The sequence below is a fragment of the Arctopsyche grandis genome, chromosome 6, assembly GCF_051622035.1.
Source record: "Arctopsyche grandis isolate Sample6627 chromosome 6, ASM5162203v2, whole genome shotgun sequence".
Classification (NCBI taxonomy): Eukaryota; Metazoa; Arthropoda; class Insecta; order Trichoptera; family Hydropsychidae; genus Arctopsyche; species Arctopsyche grandis.
The window spans coordinates 30243874-30259171 of NC_135360.1; the positions used below are offsets into that span (position 1 = coordinate 30243874).

General features: G+C 33.4%; 1 protein-coding gene across 6 annotated transcripts in view; it reads right to left on the reverse strand.

Moving 5' to 3' along the window:
* The window catches only part of ASPP (Ankyrin-repeat, SH3-domain, and Proline-rich-region containing Protein), a 436173-nt gene that overhangs the window by 29242 nt on the left and 391633 nt on the right, over window positions 1–15298 (reverse strand). For 3 of the 6 annotated variants that reach the window (XM_077432022.1, XM_077432018.1, XM_077432023.1), the window contains one exon: window positions 147–325. In XM_077432022.1, coding sequence (XP_077288148.1) covers window positions 147–325 — 179 coding nt within the window. Of the gene's footprint in view, window positions 1–134; window positions 326–15298 lie in introns of all 6 variants that reach the window. The other 3 variants (XM_077432021.1, XM_077432017.1, XM_077432020.1) reach the window with 2 other exon arrangements.

Sequence of the window (15298 nt, forward strand, 5' to 3'; positions counted from 1 at the left end):
TTATAACAAGGTAGTAAAATGCAGGAAATAATAAGAAAAAACCGTGTTGGGGGGAGGTTGACTAGCAATTTAATAAATTTATGAATTGTGTAATACGATAACGCAAATTTTGAATAATATAAAAAAGACAATACATTTATACGAACCATAAGTTCTCTTCGGAGCTTGTCCAATTCTAAAGCAGCTGGAGGTTGTCCTCTGGGAGGAGCTCGACCTCTTCTCACTTCTTCCAATTGCCTCGTCAACTCTTCCACTTTGGCCACGGCCACAGACAACTCTTTTTCCTTTTCATTGAAAAGTGCCCGTATCGATTCCAAGTCACTAGCTATAACAAAAAAAAAAACAACAAATAAGCATCGGAATATCAAATTTAACTTGAAAATAATCATCTCTAAAATTTGATATTAATTAAGTGTCATCAATATGACGACTAAGTGCTTCAAAGACGCTGCTTTTCCATAAACGGACACTCAGAAATCTTATTCGAGTTTTGTTTTTCTTCGTTCGTTGACTTGCCTCAGAGTCGAGAGGGACACGAAAGTGCTCCAAAATATTAAATCTAATACTTAAATTCTATTAGACACTCCTGAATAATATCCGACATCAAAGAGAACAAATTGATGGATCGCCGACAAAAACGGATTGAAATGTCATTATAATATCTACATACTATAACGATAAACATTTTTTCACGCCTTATTTGTTATATCTACATACATATCTAAATGTTACCGGAAATGTGTTTGATTTCAGAATTTCGTATAAAATTAAAGAATTTTATTATGCATACATTCCTGAATTTCATACAAAAATATTTTCATAAAAAAAAAGCCAGCAGCATAGCTCGGACGTTAAGCTTCTGCTTACCGTCAAGAAGGTGCCGGGTTCAATCCCTGAATGAAAATGAATTTTTCAGAGTATGCTGTTGGTCAGACCTGGATTTGTGACTCCAGGTTGATCGTTTCCTATCAGAGTTTGCCAATTTTCTCTGATTTCATTGTTGAAACGATTCCCGGAAAAAAAAAATTGGCTAAAAATCCTTCCTACCTACTATGTCACCACTATTTGAAATTTGATTGATGTACAATAAAAATTTATGTACAATTCATAGATGTCTCGTTAATTTGCGAGTTTTTTCAGTGTCTCGCAATTCAACGACTTATAATAAAAATGCTGCATTTGTATTTGTAATTGGCCATGAAGGCGCATTGGGATTTACCTGTAAGGCCTTCCTGGTATATATGTAAAAAAAAAAAAAAAAAAAAAAAAAAAAAATTCTATATAACTTTATACAATATGTAAAATTTAATTTCTTTTCAAAATTACCCGTTCAACTATCAAAGGCCACAATAAAAGTATTACATATACCTACATATAAAATATGTAGAAATAAAACTAAAAATTATTTTTAAAATGCGTTAAATTGTATGCTTTAATTACACTGTTCGACAAATGACAATTTTTTTTTTGGTTTAGAGACGAAATATGACTTTTCTTATAGATCTATGCCCAGTGAACACGAATCTGGTAATAAAAAATGTTGATTGGCTCGAGATTCGGAGATATGTGTTTTTTAAATCGCGCGATTTTTATATATCTTGGTGTTGTTCGGTCGATGTCTCAAAATGTGTCAATTTCCTGTTCAAAATGAATATTGAAATCTATAGTTGGGTATTTTATCTTCCATTTGTAGTACTTTTCAGCTTTCAAATCTCTCTAAGTAGTCATCCAGTTTAAATCAAAAGTCAAAAGTACGTATTTTCACTTGGGATTTTTTCCCACTGTTATTACTATTTTATATTGAGTATTTTCTATTGAAACATGTTTATTGAGATAGTGTTCTGACCACTAAATTGTATTTAAAAAAATTGTAGTACCAACTAAATTGTATTTAAAAAAATTGACCAAAAATAAATTCAACACACTGCCAATAATGGCATCTAAAGAATTCGGAATTACGTGCATGCAACAAGTACATATATTGGCCAGTATTGAAAAAATGATCGATGAGATGAAGGCAAGTCGATTAAAAACAAATATACTATGCATGTAGGTATACATACATATATGTACATGTATGAAAAAGCCTACTCGTCCCCTCATATTCAAATATTTTCGAAGCGCTCTTGAAGTATTGCCAATTTGGCATTTTCTTGCCAGTTCGTTTTCCGCGTGTTTTCTTTTTTCTTTCTCCTTTCGGCGACGACCTTCCGTCAGTCCTCAAAAGGGTGAGCTTAGAAATTTGAGAAGCTCGCAAAGGAAATCGTATTTCTGAGGGGCTTTTTTGCGGTTTGGAAAATTAAGTGGCAGCGTCTACGGCATCACAAACGGTTCCGGCACGCCAAAAGAAGACAGAATGCAATATTAGACTACTATACAGTTCAAACGTGGCGTATGCCATAAACCCGAAAGAAAGAAAAATAATAAAAAATAAAAATGAAAGCCATGTATGTACAGCACTCTTTGTTTTGTACCTTTGTTGCGTAGGTTCTCATAATTATTATTAGAGGAGAGCAACAGCGTAAAAAATAAAAACAATGTTCGACAAAGCCGCCGTTTATCTCCTTTGTTCGTGTATGCGGAAACAAAAATAAATCCTCTCGAGTGAAACGGATAATGACGCTAACGAAGATATATCGACGATGGCACACAATGCGTGAGGATACTCGTCTGACCATTAGTATATGTAGAGGCCGTTTGACAGGACCTTCTTCACGGCAGAACCTCTCCGACAGGAAATAAGAGGATTTGTTTACGATGCGGCGATTAGGACTCATCTGCATCGTGCTTTTCCGGCGACACTTTTATTTGTCACTATGAGAACTTTTCAAATCAAGTATCAAAGTATTTTTTGCATGTATCATTAAGTATATTGCTTGCAAGTCTAAAACGTAAGAAACATCCTAGATAGTATAAAGCATTCAAGATATACGAGCCTTTTCGAGAGGAAAATCTACAAGCAGTGCCTTACGAGGAATGTGAAGTAGGACTCATTTATATCAAAATAAGCTATTGTTGCCTTGTTGTATGTGTGGTACGTTTTAAAGTAGCTTAAAAGTATAGTACGAATATACAATTTTAAATTACATCGAATACGGGACAAAATTTGTATATAATAAGTATAAAACCTGCTGATAAAGTTTAGGAAGAAAATACGTGAACAAGTCTTACGAGTTCTAAAATAAATATTTTCTCAAATTAAAGCCAGTTAGTGTAGGCTCAAAAATATAATTTTAATTTTAATATAATTTGATACATTTTTTCAGCATCCATTTAAAATGTTCTCACATATAATAGTATTTCTGATTAGATGTTTTCCGACCCCTAGATAAAGGCAAAAACCAATATAATCATGAACTCGCCTCTGTTTGAGGCAATCGATCTTCTCAACATATTGCCACATTATATTGACATCTTCAGTGCCAATAACGTTGAGATTGAAAGATTTATTATGTATTTTATACTCAACACCTTCACCCCGTTTTTATTTGTTTCCTTTCATGTATTTTTTATATTAAGGAAATAATTTAGAATTGTATTGAATTATAATGATGTAAGGGTGGGGATTTTTCATTAATTTATATGCAATGAATTAATGCCACATCCAATACTAATTTAATTATATACATACGTATCATCATCATCATCATCATCTACAGTCGCTCACCATTCACTGCTGGATGAAGGCCTCTACAACGCGCATCCACTCATCTCTCATCCATCTCACCCCACACATTTTCCTAATTTTGTCTACCCATCTTCCCAGTAGTCTTCCTTTTACCCTTTCGCATTCTTTCGGGTACCATTCTAGCACTTCTTTTATCCATCTTTCGTCCATTATTCTAGCCACGTGTCCCGCCCATTGCCGATTCAATCTATTTAATCTATCCACTATGTCCTCTACCTTTGTCATAATTCTCACCCACGTATTCCGCTTCCTGTCTTTTCTCGTGATGCCAAGCATACAGCGTTCCATATTTCTTTGAATGCATTGGACTTTGTGTAGCATCTTGGCGTTCAATGTCCAAGTTTCACATCCATACTTCATCACTGGCAAAACGCATTGATTGAATATCTTAATCTTCAGGCAGAGTAGCATTTTTGATTTAAAAACAACATTCGTTCGTCCAAATGCACTCCATCCAAATTTCATACATCTCTTTATTTCTTTTTCTTTACTACCGATACTATTAAAGATAGGCCAAATAACATAATTATTTACTATTTAAGTAAGTAAAAATGTATTGTAATTTAATCAAAATATCTAACTTAAATCTAACATATCAAGTGCTGGTGCTTTAACCCGGCTTCGCTCGGTATTTTTTATGTAAACCACTTGAACATGGCTAATCTTATAGTAAACTTTATTTATTTATTTTTTTTATTAAATTAGTTTGAATCTGGAACTGAAACAAGAACCCTGAACCGGAACTAAATAAGGTATCTGGATCCGGAACTGAAAACGGAATCGATATGATATCATATCATTTTTTTCGATAAAGTCACGGATTCACCGAACCAAAACTTAAATAAAAACAGTGGTGTCACCCCAAATTTTGGAACAACGGGTTTCCAATTTTTTTTCAATAAAATCATTATGAAAATATATATGTACATACATATATACATTTTTTTTGTCCAAGGCATTACATGAAAGTATAATGTATAATTTTTGACAAAAAGTATATGAATTTTTAGATTTCGGAAACGTTTGATTTTTAACAACGGGTTTCTGGAAACCCATGGAAACCACTAGGGTGACACCACCGCATACAAAGTCTCTTTCGAATATTAGATTAGAATATATTGGATACATATTGCATGTATGCATGTTTATAGACAGACAAAGTACATATGTATATATGTAGCCAATATAGTGTGTTGTTCGGTTTATGGTCGTATTACATTGGTTCGAAGCGATGTCAAACACCCCTTCATGGGTTTTATTGGCGGGCCACGTTCACGGGGACTTTTATAAGGAATTTTATGGGGAGCCGCCATTACCTTTGATCCGTACAAATGATCGCCGAAAACATTCGCGGCGCCATTACGAACGGGTCGTTTTCACTTTAACGGCTGACTATATTGGACGAGTCGTTTTAACCTGGCAAGAGGCGAGGTGTGACTTCCTATCGCCCTCCGCGGGGGTAAAAAACACCCCGTGGTAGTCTCGATGGTAAACGACCGTTTCGCAGATAGGGGCGGAGATAAAAGTGCGGTTCGCTCCTCTTTCACGTCTGATTAAATGCGCAGTAAATGCAGACAAACGACTGGCTTATATTCAATTTCATGTCTTTATAAATAATATATATATATTTATGTATTAAAAAAAATTCAACTGAACGTTAAGTATTTCATTAACCAATGCGAAGTTTCAGTGTGAAGTTATCTCCCAAATACACATGCATCCACACTGACAAACATTTTTAAAAACCACGAAAGCGTGATCAAGGATAGGTATTTAAATCCCATAGTACTGTTGCCATGCTTTTAAAGTCATCTGAAATTTGCTAGTACTGTTTGGAATCCTTTCTATCTCGTATGTATATGTTAATAATTTAGAATACATAAATAAAAAAATTCCATTCCTATTGCAATTCCAGATCTCTTCACAACGATCGTTTTATTTCCTTGCAATCTAGGAGGAAAATTTATGGTTTATGTTTTTTGTTTAAGTTTTTGAATTATATAATTGATAGTCCTTATTTATTTAATAAAATACTATTCCAATGCATAATCAGATCTCTCCACAATTCTCCATTATTTCACACTAGTCCCTGTTCTACCAACTATTCCTCTAATTCCTTTTTATATACATACATACATATTTAGATCTTGCTGTTCTATTAAAAATATTCCTTTTTGTTGTTCCTGTCTTGCTTTAAAATATTCTATTTTCTTAGCAATACATATGTAGGTACATACATACATATATCCCATATCATCATTATTCAATGACTTTTCTTCTTTGTTTTTACTTTTTTTTACATTGTTATGATTAATTTCGGTGTCAATGTTACCTATGTATGCATGTATTGTAATGCTGTTTGTTATTTTTTTTCAGTAAAAAATATAAATATTATAAACATCAGTCAAAATATCGATACTGTCCATTTTTACCATTTTCATCTGCAAACTGATTACATATGTGCATATATGATTACATACACTTTTTCTATTTCTATTTACTGTTAAACTCTGTTAAACCAAATTGTTACTACCTCTAGTGCGATTGTATAAGTCTATTCCTCTTTCAAAATATTTTTTTTAATCTAATTTATAAATAACAACCAACATACATACTTTCAGAGTATCACTAATATTTATCCAACTCAAAGATTTTAACATAAATTTTATCCTGGTATGTATGTGTGTATATGCATTTACATATGTAAGATATGTAAGATATATAACAGCCAGCAGCATAGCTCGGACGTTAAGCTTCTGCTTACCGTCAAGAAGGTGCCGGGTTCTATCCCTGAATGAAAATGAATTTTTCAGAGTATGCTGTTGGTCAGACCTGGATTTGTGACTCCAGGTTGATCGTTTCCTATCAGAGTTTGCCAATTTTCTCTGATTTCATTGTTGAAACGGTTCCCGGAAAAAAAATTGGCTAAAAATCCTTCCTACCTACTATGTCACCACTATTTGAAATTTGATGGATGTACAATAAAAATTTATGTACAATTCATAGATGTCTCGTTAATTTGCGAGTTTTTTCAGTGTCTCGCAATTCAACGACTTATAATAAAAAAATGCTGCATTTGTATTTGTAATTGGCCAGGAAGGCGCATTGGGATTTACCTGTAAGGCCTTCCTGGTATATATGTAAAATAAAAAATAAATAAAAATAAAATAAAATGTACTCTTCATGAGATATGTATTCTGCAATTTTTTTAACCTATCTTTAGTTGACTTCTCAATCTAAAGCGAAACCCCTTTAATAATTAATAATTTAATTTAAATTTTAAATTACATTGTATTATGATCAAGTATTATAAGATTCACGTATTCTATCGTTGTCGCCACTGTCATATAATTATCATTGGAATTTACAGTAGTTCGTGAATTATGTTAATTTAAGTTCGATAAATAATCAGTATATACATATATCGATTTTTTAATAGGCCTAATAAATAGACGGAATTCTATGTTGAATAATACAATTTGATATATTATAATCAAAGTTATGTATGAATGTTCATATTGATTCGTTGGCAAGAGCTCTAATTTATCCTTATAATTAATTATGTGATATCTTGTCGTGACTTTGGTTGGGATTTTATCTTGATAGATTGATTCTTGTATTATTATGGTTTCGAATTCAGGGAAAGCTTTCAGTACAGCATTAGAGCTTTCGGATCAAATGAATTATTCTGTATTGATAAATTGTTAACGTCGCTTCGCATTAACTTATTATTATTTCGTGTAATTGATTATATTGCATTTTTACCTTGACTTTGATCGAGGTTTCACTTCACACATTTATCATTGAATTATTGAGGTATTACCAAAAAGCTTTCCTTACAACTTAATACATAAACATACATACATTTAAGTGATCTACACTTTGTGTAAATTTAAAAAATGTAAAATAAGCATATATACATATGTACATATAAAGGCATATTTTATACGAAAGGTTACAATAAAAAATCACACCTTTTTAGACTTTTATTTTACCTATTTGAATGAATAAAAAAATAATATTTTCATCCAATTAAAGATCACACGTTTACTTTAATTGCACACTACTATTTTAAACGTAACCATCTTTCATTGATTCATTTCAATATAAATAAAAAAAAATGTAGTCAAAAAATGCACAGAATGGTCACGAATAGGTTGAATATATTCTATTACTCACAACTAGAATCAACCCTATGTAGCACTTCGAAACCCATGTACATAGGTGCCTCGAATAAACATCCCTGACTTATAGGGGTTTGACTCAGACGATTCGCTTAAATGTCCCAACGTTCAAATCTTCAAATTGAATCCACCGTTAAGGCGTTAATGACCCTGAAAGAATTTACAGCGAAAATTTCCCTACGAAGAAAATTCCACCCTTAATCCACTATCGAATCCCGGTAACCGGAATAAATAGCCACTACGTCAAGCCGATACGTCTTACTGCCAGATTTAGAGACTTATTCATATACACTCGTGTCGCGAAAATAAAAAGTAGGGCTATAAACGTTCGGATGTGTCGCTTTGAAGGATGACTTTTTAATTTTCCCGCATATATTCGAGCACAAAAGCTCGTCCTCGTCCTCTGGGAGCTCTTCGGTCAGCTCTGAAGCAGCTCTCTAAATGAAAAAATTCCTCGGTGTATTACGTTTTATTTACTTATCTGCGGACGTAAAGTATTCCGAGTGTTGGCAGTAAGCGCGCTTCACGTGACACGTAACCCAGAATGGAGGTATTTCACCTCCGATAGAGGTAAACGTTTACGTGACGAAAGGGTTTTTATGTGAAATCGCTGGAAAATGGTCTACCTCAAAGCTTCTACATCCGAATATATAGTCCGATTCGCGTGGAAGTGGAAAAGTCGAAATTTTCACAATGAAACAGTGAATATATTAAATGTATAGGTACATAGAACACAATATTGACGTACAATGTCATGCGATACGTATTAGCATATCTGCAATGTGAAATCGTGACTCCTTTATTTATTTTATTTTATTACAGGTAAACCTATTTCTACATTATCTATGTACGTAGTAACATTAGATGAAGTTTCGTGTACATGCGAAAATTCGAACTCGAGATTTCGACTGATTCTAACTCAAAATCGATCACTGATCATGTTTTCATGTGTGTGTGTATTTTAGGGATTTTTTTGAAAGCCGTTAGACACTTAGTATCGGTTACTGATATTCTTATCGATACGACGTAGATTTTTAAGTTGACCGGAAATGGTATCTTCCCTTATTGGTCTCCTCTTTTTTTTAAGTTTTTGTATCAATTATCTCCCAAACCGATAATCGAATTTTTTACGTGTAATAGAAATTACAAATTTTATACCCCAATATGTTTGTATATAAGAATTAACAATTCAAAATATTTTACAAATACAATTAATTATATATCATCATCATCATCATTTACGACCATTCACCATCCACTGATGGATGAAGCCTTCTCCAAAACGCTTCCACTCGTTTCTGTTTTGAGAAACTCTCATCCATCTCACCCCAAACATTTTCCTAATTTCGTCTACCCATCTTCCAGTGGTCTTCCTTTTACCTTTTCGCATCTGTCGTCCATTATTCTAGCCACGTGTCCCGCCAATTGCCAATTCAATCTATATAACCTATCCACTATGTCCTCTACCTTTGTCATACTTCTCACTCACGTGTTCCACTTCCTGTATTTCCTCGTTATGCCGAGCATACAGCGTTTCATACTTCTTTGAGTGCATTGAATTTGGCGTTCAATGTTTAAGTTTCACATCCATACGTCATCACTGGCAAAATGCCTCTTTTACTTCAGGTAGAGTGACATTTTTGATTTAAAGACAACATTCATTCGTCCAAACGCACCCCATCCTAATTTCATATCATGTATAATTCCACATATAAATACAGCAGGATAATCCGATTTTCAGTACCTTTTGGTATTCATATTGTAAAGATTTTTACACATGAATCAATTTGTAAGTGAATTACGACGAAGTTAACAGTCGAGTTGCGTGTCTTGTTTCTTCGGCTGTTCCATCACATATTATCCATGGTTACGTCGAGTTTAAACAATAACGATGATAGAACCGGCGTTTTAACTTCGACGATAAAATAAGGGATGTGGAGTAATTTGTGACATGCGAACCGACAGTGGTTCGAAGCCAAATTCAAATTATTTTCTCGTAAAAAAAGCACGACGGGGGGTTAAAATAAAAGCGTAATGGCTTCCAATAAAAGACGGGACCTTTTAAAAATCAGTCCGTGACAGGTCTAACGAAATGCGCGCATAAAAGTCTTTAAAATGGAAAGCTCTTTCACATCGAACGAATGGTGGGAGATACGAAACGTTCATTCACAATAATAAAATATGAAAACAAAGCGAGGTAACCGTAAAATTTGATATTCTGATGGTTTACGTTTTTGTTATATTGTAAATCGATCGATGATAGTACGCGTATTTAAATTTGTTTTGATTTATTCCGTAGTAAATTTACAGAATGAATACTATTACCGAACGAAAATTACTACGCCAAATACTAACTGCTAACTACCAGGCGATGTCCACATCAATGAATGTTTTATGCAGTGATTATTTCTGCGATGTCATCAATGAGGGGTGATTGATTGTCAAACTAACTGTCAATCATTCAAATTTCCATACATCGATATATTATGTAAGGCAAACTTTCGAACTATAAAATCAGATATTAAATAATGTACTTGCATATTGAAACATTATACATGGAAGCTTGATGAACTTTGGAAAATGAAATGACTCATTTAATCAATCCCGATTCCTGTTTCAGTTCCGATTCCCTATACCTGTTTTAGTGACGAATCCCGATTGCTGTTTCAGTTCCGATTCCCAATTCCTGTTTCAGTTCCCGGTCCCTGTATCGCAACTCATTGATCAATGATCTCTTTGTGTGAGAGTACCCGATGAGTACAAATATTCGGCGGTTTTGGCCCGCAATACATTCGGAGCTGGCAAGCCGACGGATCAAGAACCATTAACTAAATCTACCACAACTGCTGCGTCTTTCACACCGATCTTGTACACGTCCACGTTACAATATCCACAATAAATGATGGGTAAAGAATTCAAAATAAAAGATTTTTGACATTCCATGCAAGTATGTACGTATGTTTTATCTGGGAGAAATCGTGATTTATTGCCTGGTTAATGCTCATTAGAATTTAATATGATTGTTAGAAAAATTGACTTAGCTTAGGCGATTTGGTTTATAATTACATTCAAATTTTATTAATATTTTAAAAAATCATTTTGAAAATCAAAATCTAATTAGCTTTCATTTGTGTGGTCACGGGTTCGATTCCTAGCTTTGTTGCTGACGAGACCTTGGATAGGTGACTCCAATGTCAAGAGTTTGTCAATTAATCCGATTTCATTGAAACGGTTCCAACAAATTGGCAACCCTATTATTTGCAACCCTCTGTTTAATTACTAATAAATAAATTATTTATCGATGTTTAGAATTGGCCAGGAAGGTGCATTGGGGTTTACTCGTAAGGTCTTTTTGGTATGTATATATGCATTGTATATATTATATAAATGAATGATAGTCAAAACATTAATTTGAACTGAACAATCTATTAAAAAATAAATATTTAAATTTGAATTATTTAATATTTTACACGTTTGGTGAAAAGTTTAGTAATCGTTTTCTTTAAACTGGATTAATGATTGGCAAAAAGTAGATATATGTACCTTAAGCGTCGAGTAATTTAAAGGTTCGACCATTCGATGGATACACAGCTTTTTCGCATTGCAAACGATCGGTTTCCATTAATGCCTTCGGGGTGTAGGGTGACCATTTAGCCAAATGGCACACATTACGAAGGTTAATTCAATTCGACCAATTGTATGTATTGTTTCGTTATTTGATAAGAGTAGAAAATGGGGACTTATTAAATCCGAAGGTTATTAAGGTCCAAACGCATTATTACATATATTAGGCAATGGAAAATCAATAGTGATTTTTCCGAAGATTCGAATACAGTCTGATATTATATTATATATATTGAAATGATTTTATAGCTATGACCAAATCCATTGACGAATCGGTGCAATTTGATAGACTTGCGTAATATTGCTGCTAAACGGGTAGTTCGGTCTCAGAGGACAGATTGTGTTTCGCAATAGGGCTTATCGAAAGGATAATAGTTATAATAATCGGCTATTCCAAACTCTGATAGAATCTGACTCGGGTAATTAATCGATGGTTTTGAATTTAACTTCCCTCGAGTCCGCTAATCTATCCATCCCTTAAAGGGAATGGGGAATGGCAAAGTGGTGGGTGGATAGAAGCGATAGAAATTGATATTTTATTATATTATATATTGAATATATGTATATATGTAGGTCGCAGCTATATTTAGTCCATTTGAGATATCGTGTGGTTAATAAAATGAAATTCAAAAGAAAATTTTCGTATTACTCACCATGAAAGGTGAGATGAAGTCGAATGGAAATAAATTACTTTTGAGCAATGCTGAATATTTTCTATAATCATTGTACAAATAAAATGTTAAGATTTATTTTCATTTATTTTATTTTTATTCAATCAATCATGCACACTTTAACAGATTGTTCCAATTTAATATATATAAAAACGGACACGATGTATGTGGATATGTTTGTGGCGGACGCGTCGACAAGTATGGAGATTTAAAAAAAGTAACAAATTTTAGAATACCAGGAGTATACGTTATGCATAGGGATGTGGCGTGACGACTGATCGTGTCGAGGAGACGCGGAGAAGCGGGGAAGTAGGGGGGGGTGGACCGTCTGACATGTGCTCCTGATAATGAGCACCGAGTGACGTCAGGCCGAGCGACGGGTGACGTCGTACACACATACACACATCCACGAAGACACACACACACATTAATTCATCATTTTAAACGGGTGAAAGGGTAGGATCGGCGAGCGTGTAATGCGCGCACTCAACTTCTTACTATGAATGCGTGCGCGCGCCTATAAATTACCCTACATTATATTTACATATATGTCTATAACATATAAATTTATTTTAATTCGTGTATCAATTCTATTCCGAAAACACCCGTTGAAATCAACGGGCACAACACTGGTTAATTATATATACAGGTATACACCCATTTATTTATGTACATTAAACACGACTATGGTCAAACATTGTGCAGAAGTATTGTAAGAATTATACAAGGCAAATACAAGCATCGATTAATATCCGCAGAGACATCTATGGAAATATTACAGCATCTATATAAATCAGCGAACATCGAGATGCTGAATAATTTGATTTTTTGTGAGAGATAGGAGAGGGTTGCAAAATTTTTGGAACCATTTCAATGAAATCAGATAAATTGGCAAACTCTGATAGGAAACGATCGAGCTTGGAGTCACATATCCAAGGAATGGCCAGCAACACAAAACCTGGGATAGAACCCGTGCCCACACAACCAAAAGCATTACATGCTAACAATTGATCTATGCTGCTGATTGAAATGATGAAATACGTCAAAAACGAGCAAGTTTTTTATAATTATTCCTAAGAAATTGCGGTTTTTATTTAATACTAGTAGTGCTACCCGGCTTCGCTTGGCTCCACTTTTGACGATCTCTTCCGTTTTAGTACGGATATAATAAAATAATTTTACAAGAATGCAGTCTACGATCTAACAATAAAAAATTCTTCATTTGTTTTATTATTAAATGTATTTGAATTGAAACAAAACATTATTTAACGACCGACCAATCACAAACGTCTTTAACGACAGCCAATCAGAAACGACTTGACGACAGCCAATCAGAAAAGAATTACAGGCTTCGTTTCAGTTTTATATAGATACATATAAGATTTGTATACGTCATAGAAATATGAACAAAACTTCTTGGGCTATAATTTCGCAAACTTTTTTATGGCTTTCAACCATTTTAATAATACAGTACAACATAATCGTAAATATTTTTTTATCTGTTGCTTAAAAGCTCATCATTAATGTTTAACTATCAAAAAGGTAACATATTTAAAATTTTAAGAAGCTTTTCTTTTTTTTTAAGATTTTAAGAAGCGTAAAAGTGTTGTATGCGGTCGAATGAAAACTGTATTAAAATACGTAATCTAATATTAAATGCACTAAACTGTGAATTTAATATTGAATTTTACTGCATTTTCATGCACATCATAAGAGAGTAATTACCAAATTCATCGAACAGATTTATGTAATTGAATCGCTATGTTTGCAGCTTTAAATTTCCAATTACGAATAATGCACTAAAACCAATTAATTTAAAGTGAAATTACCGAATTATTATATGTACATATATTACATCACATTACATATATCTATATATGTATGCACAAACTAGTGTTGTACCCGATGAAATGTCATCGCATAGGTGTTGGCATATTAAGTTATTAAATAAAAAAAAACACAAAAGAAATGTGGTCGGTCCTGCGTTCGATCCGCACGCGGTAGAATTTCTTTCATACCTTTTTAATATATTTAATTTAATATTTATATTTAATTGTTTAATATGAAAATAAAATGATAAAAACTACCTACCTACCTATGTACATATAAACAACATAAAACACCAATAGAAAAAAAAAATTAAATAAATTTTCAATAGATGGCGCTAAATGCTCAGAGACTTATTTCCCTAGAGGAAACATTGGTAGCAAACAGTATATATAAAAGTTTTTTCTTTTGTAATTATATTCGTACATTTTATTGGCAGTGTTTTATCTGTGACGTACATACATATGTATGTCGAATTAAAATGACTATTATAGTACGGCGAGTGTTATCGCAGACACACACAGACACACATAATAGCGATATTATTTATTTACATATGTCGAATCGAAGCGACTATTATAGTACGGCGAGCGTTATCGCAGATACACACACACACAGACACACAGAATAGTGATATTATATATGAACATATTTCGCATCGAAGCGATTATTATAGTATGGCGAGCGTTATGGCAGATACACACACACAGACACACATAATAGTGAGATTATATATGAACATATGTCGAATCGAAGCGACTATTATAGTACGACAAGCGTTATCGAAGATACACACACACATACACAGATATACAGAATAGCGATATTATATATATGATGTATGTATATACTCGTATATATGTACATAAAATGTGAAAAAATATTTTCGAATGAGAAAAAAAGTATAAAAAAGTTTCCGATCATCGATTTAGTCCTTTATGTGAATTCGTCAACTTTATCTACAAATCAAATTTCCTGGATACGAAACGTACCATCAGATAAGGATATTACTCTCATCGTTTGGATTCGGTCAAGCTTTCCCTAATTCAAAAAAAAAACCAAGAAAACTTTTCTAATTTAAATTTACATATTGTATCCCATCACGACGTCACGTCAAAACGAAAAATAAGCCGAAATAAAACACCGCACGCTAAACAGCATCGATTTTCCACGATGATTGAAAGTAATCTAATCGGGCTTCCAATACATCACTAGCTATTATACAAATTTTATTTCAGATTGTTTTGTATACTATTATATACCCCCCCCCCCCCCCGGCAGGATAAAATACAATTATGGTAATG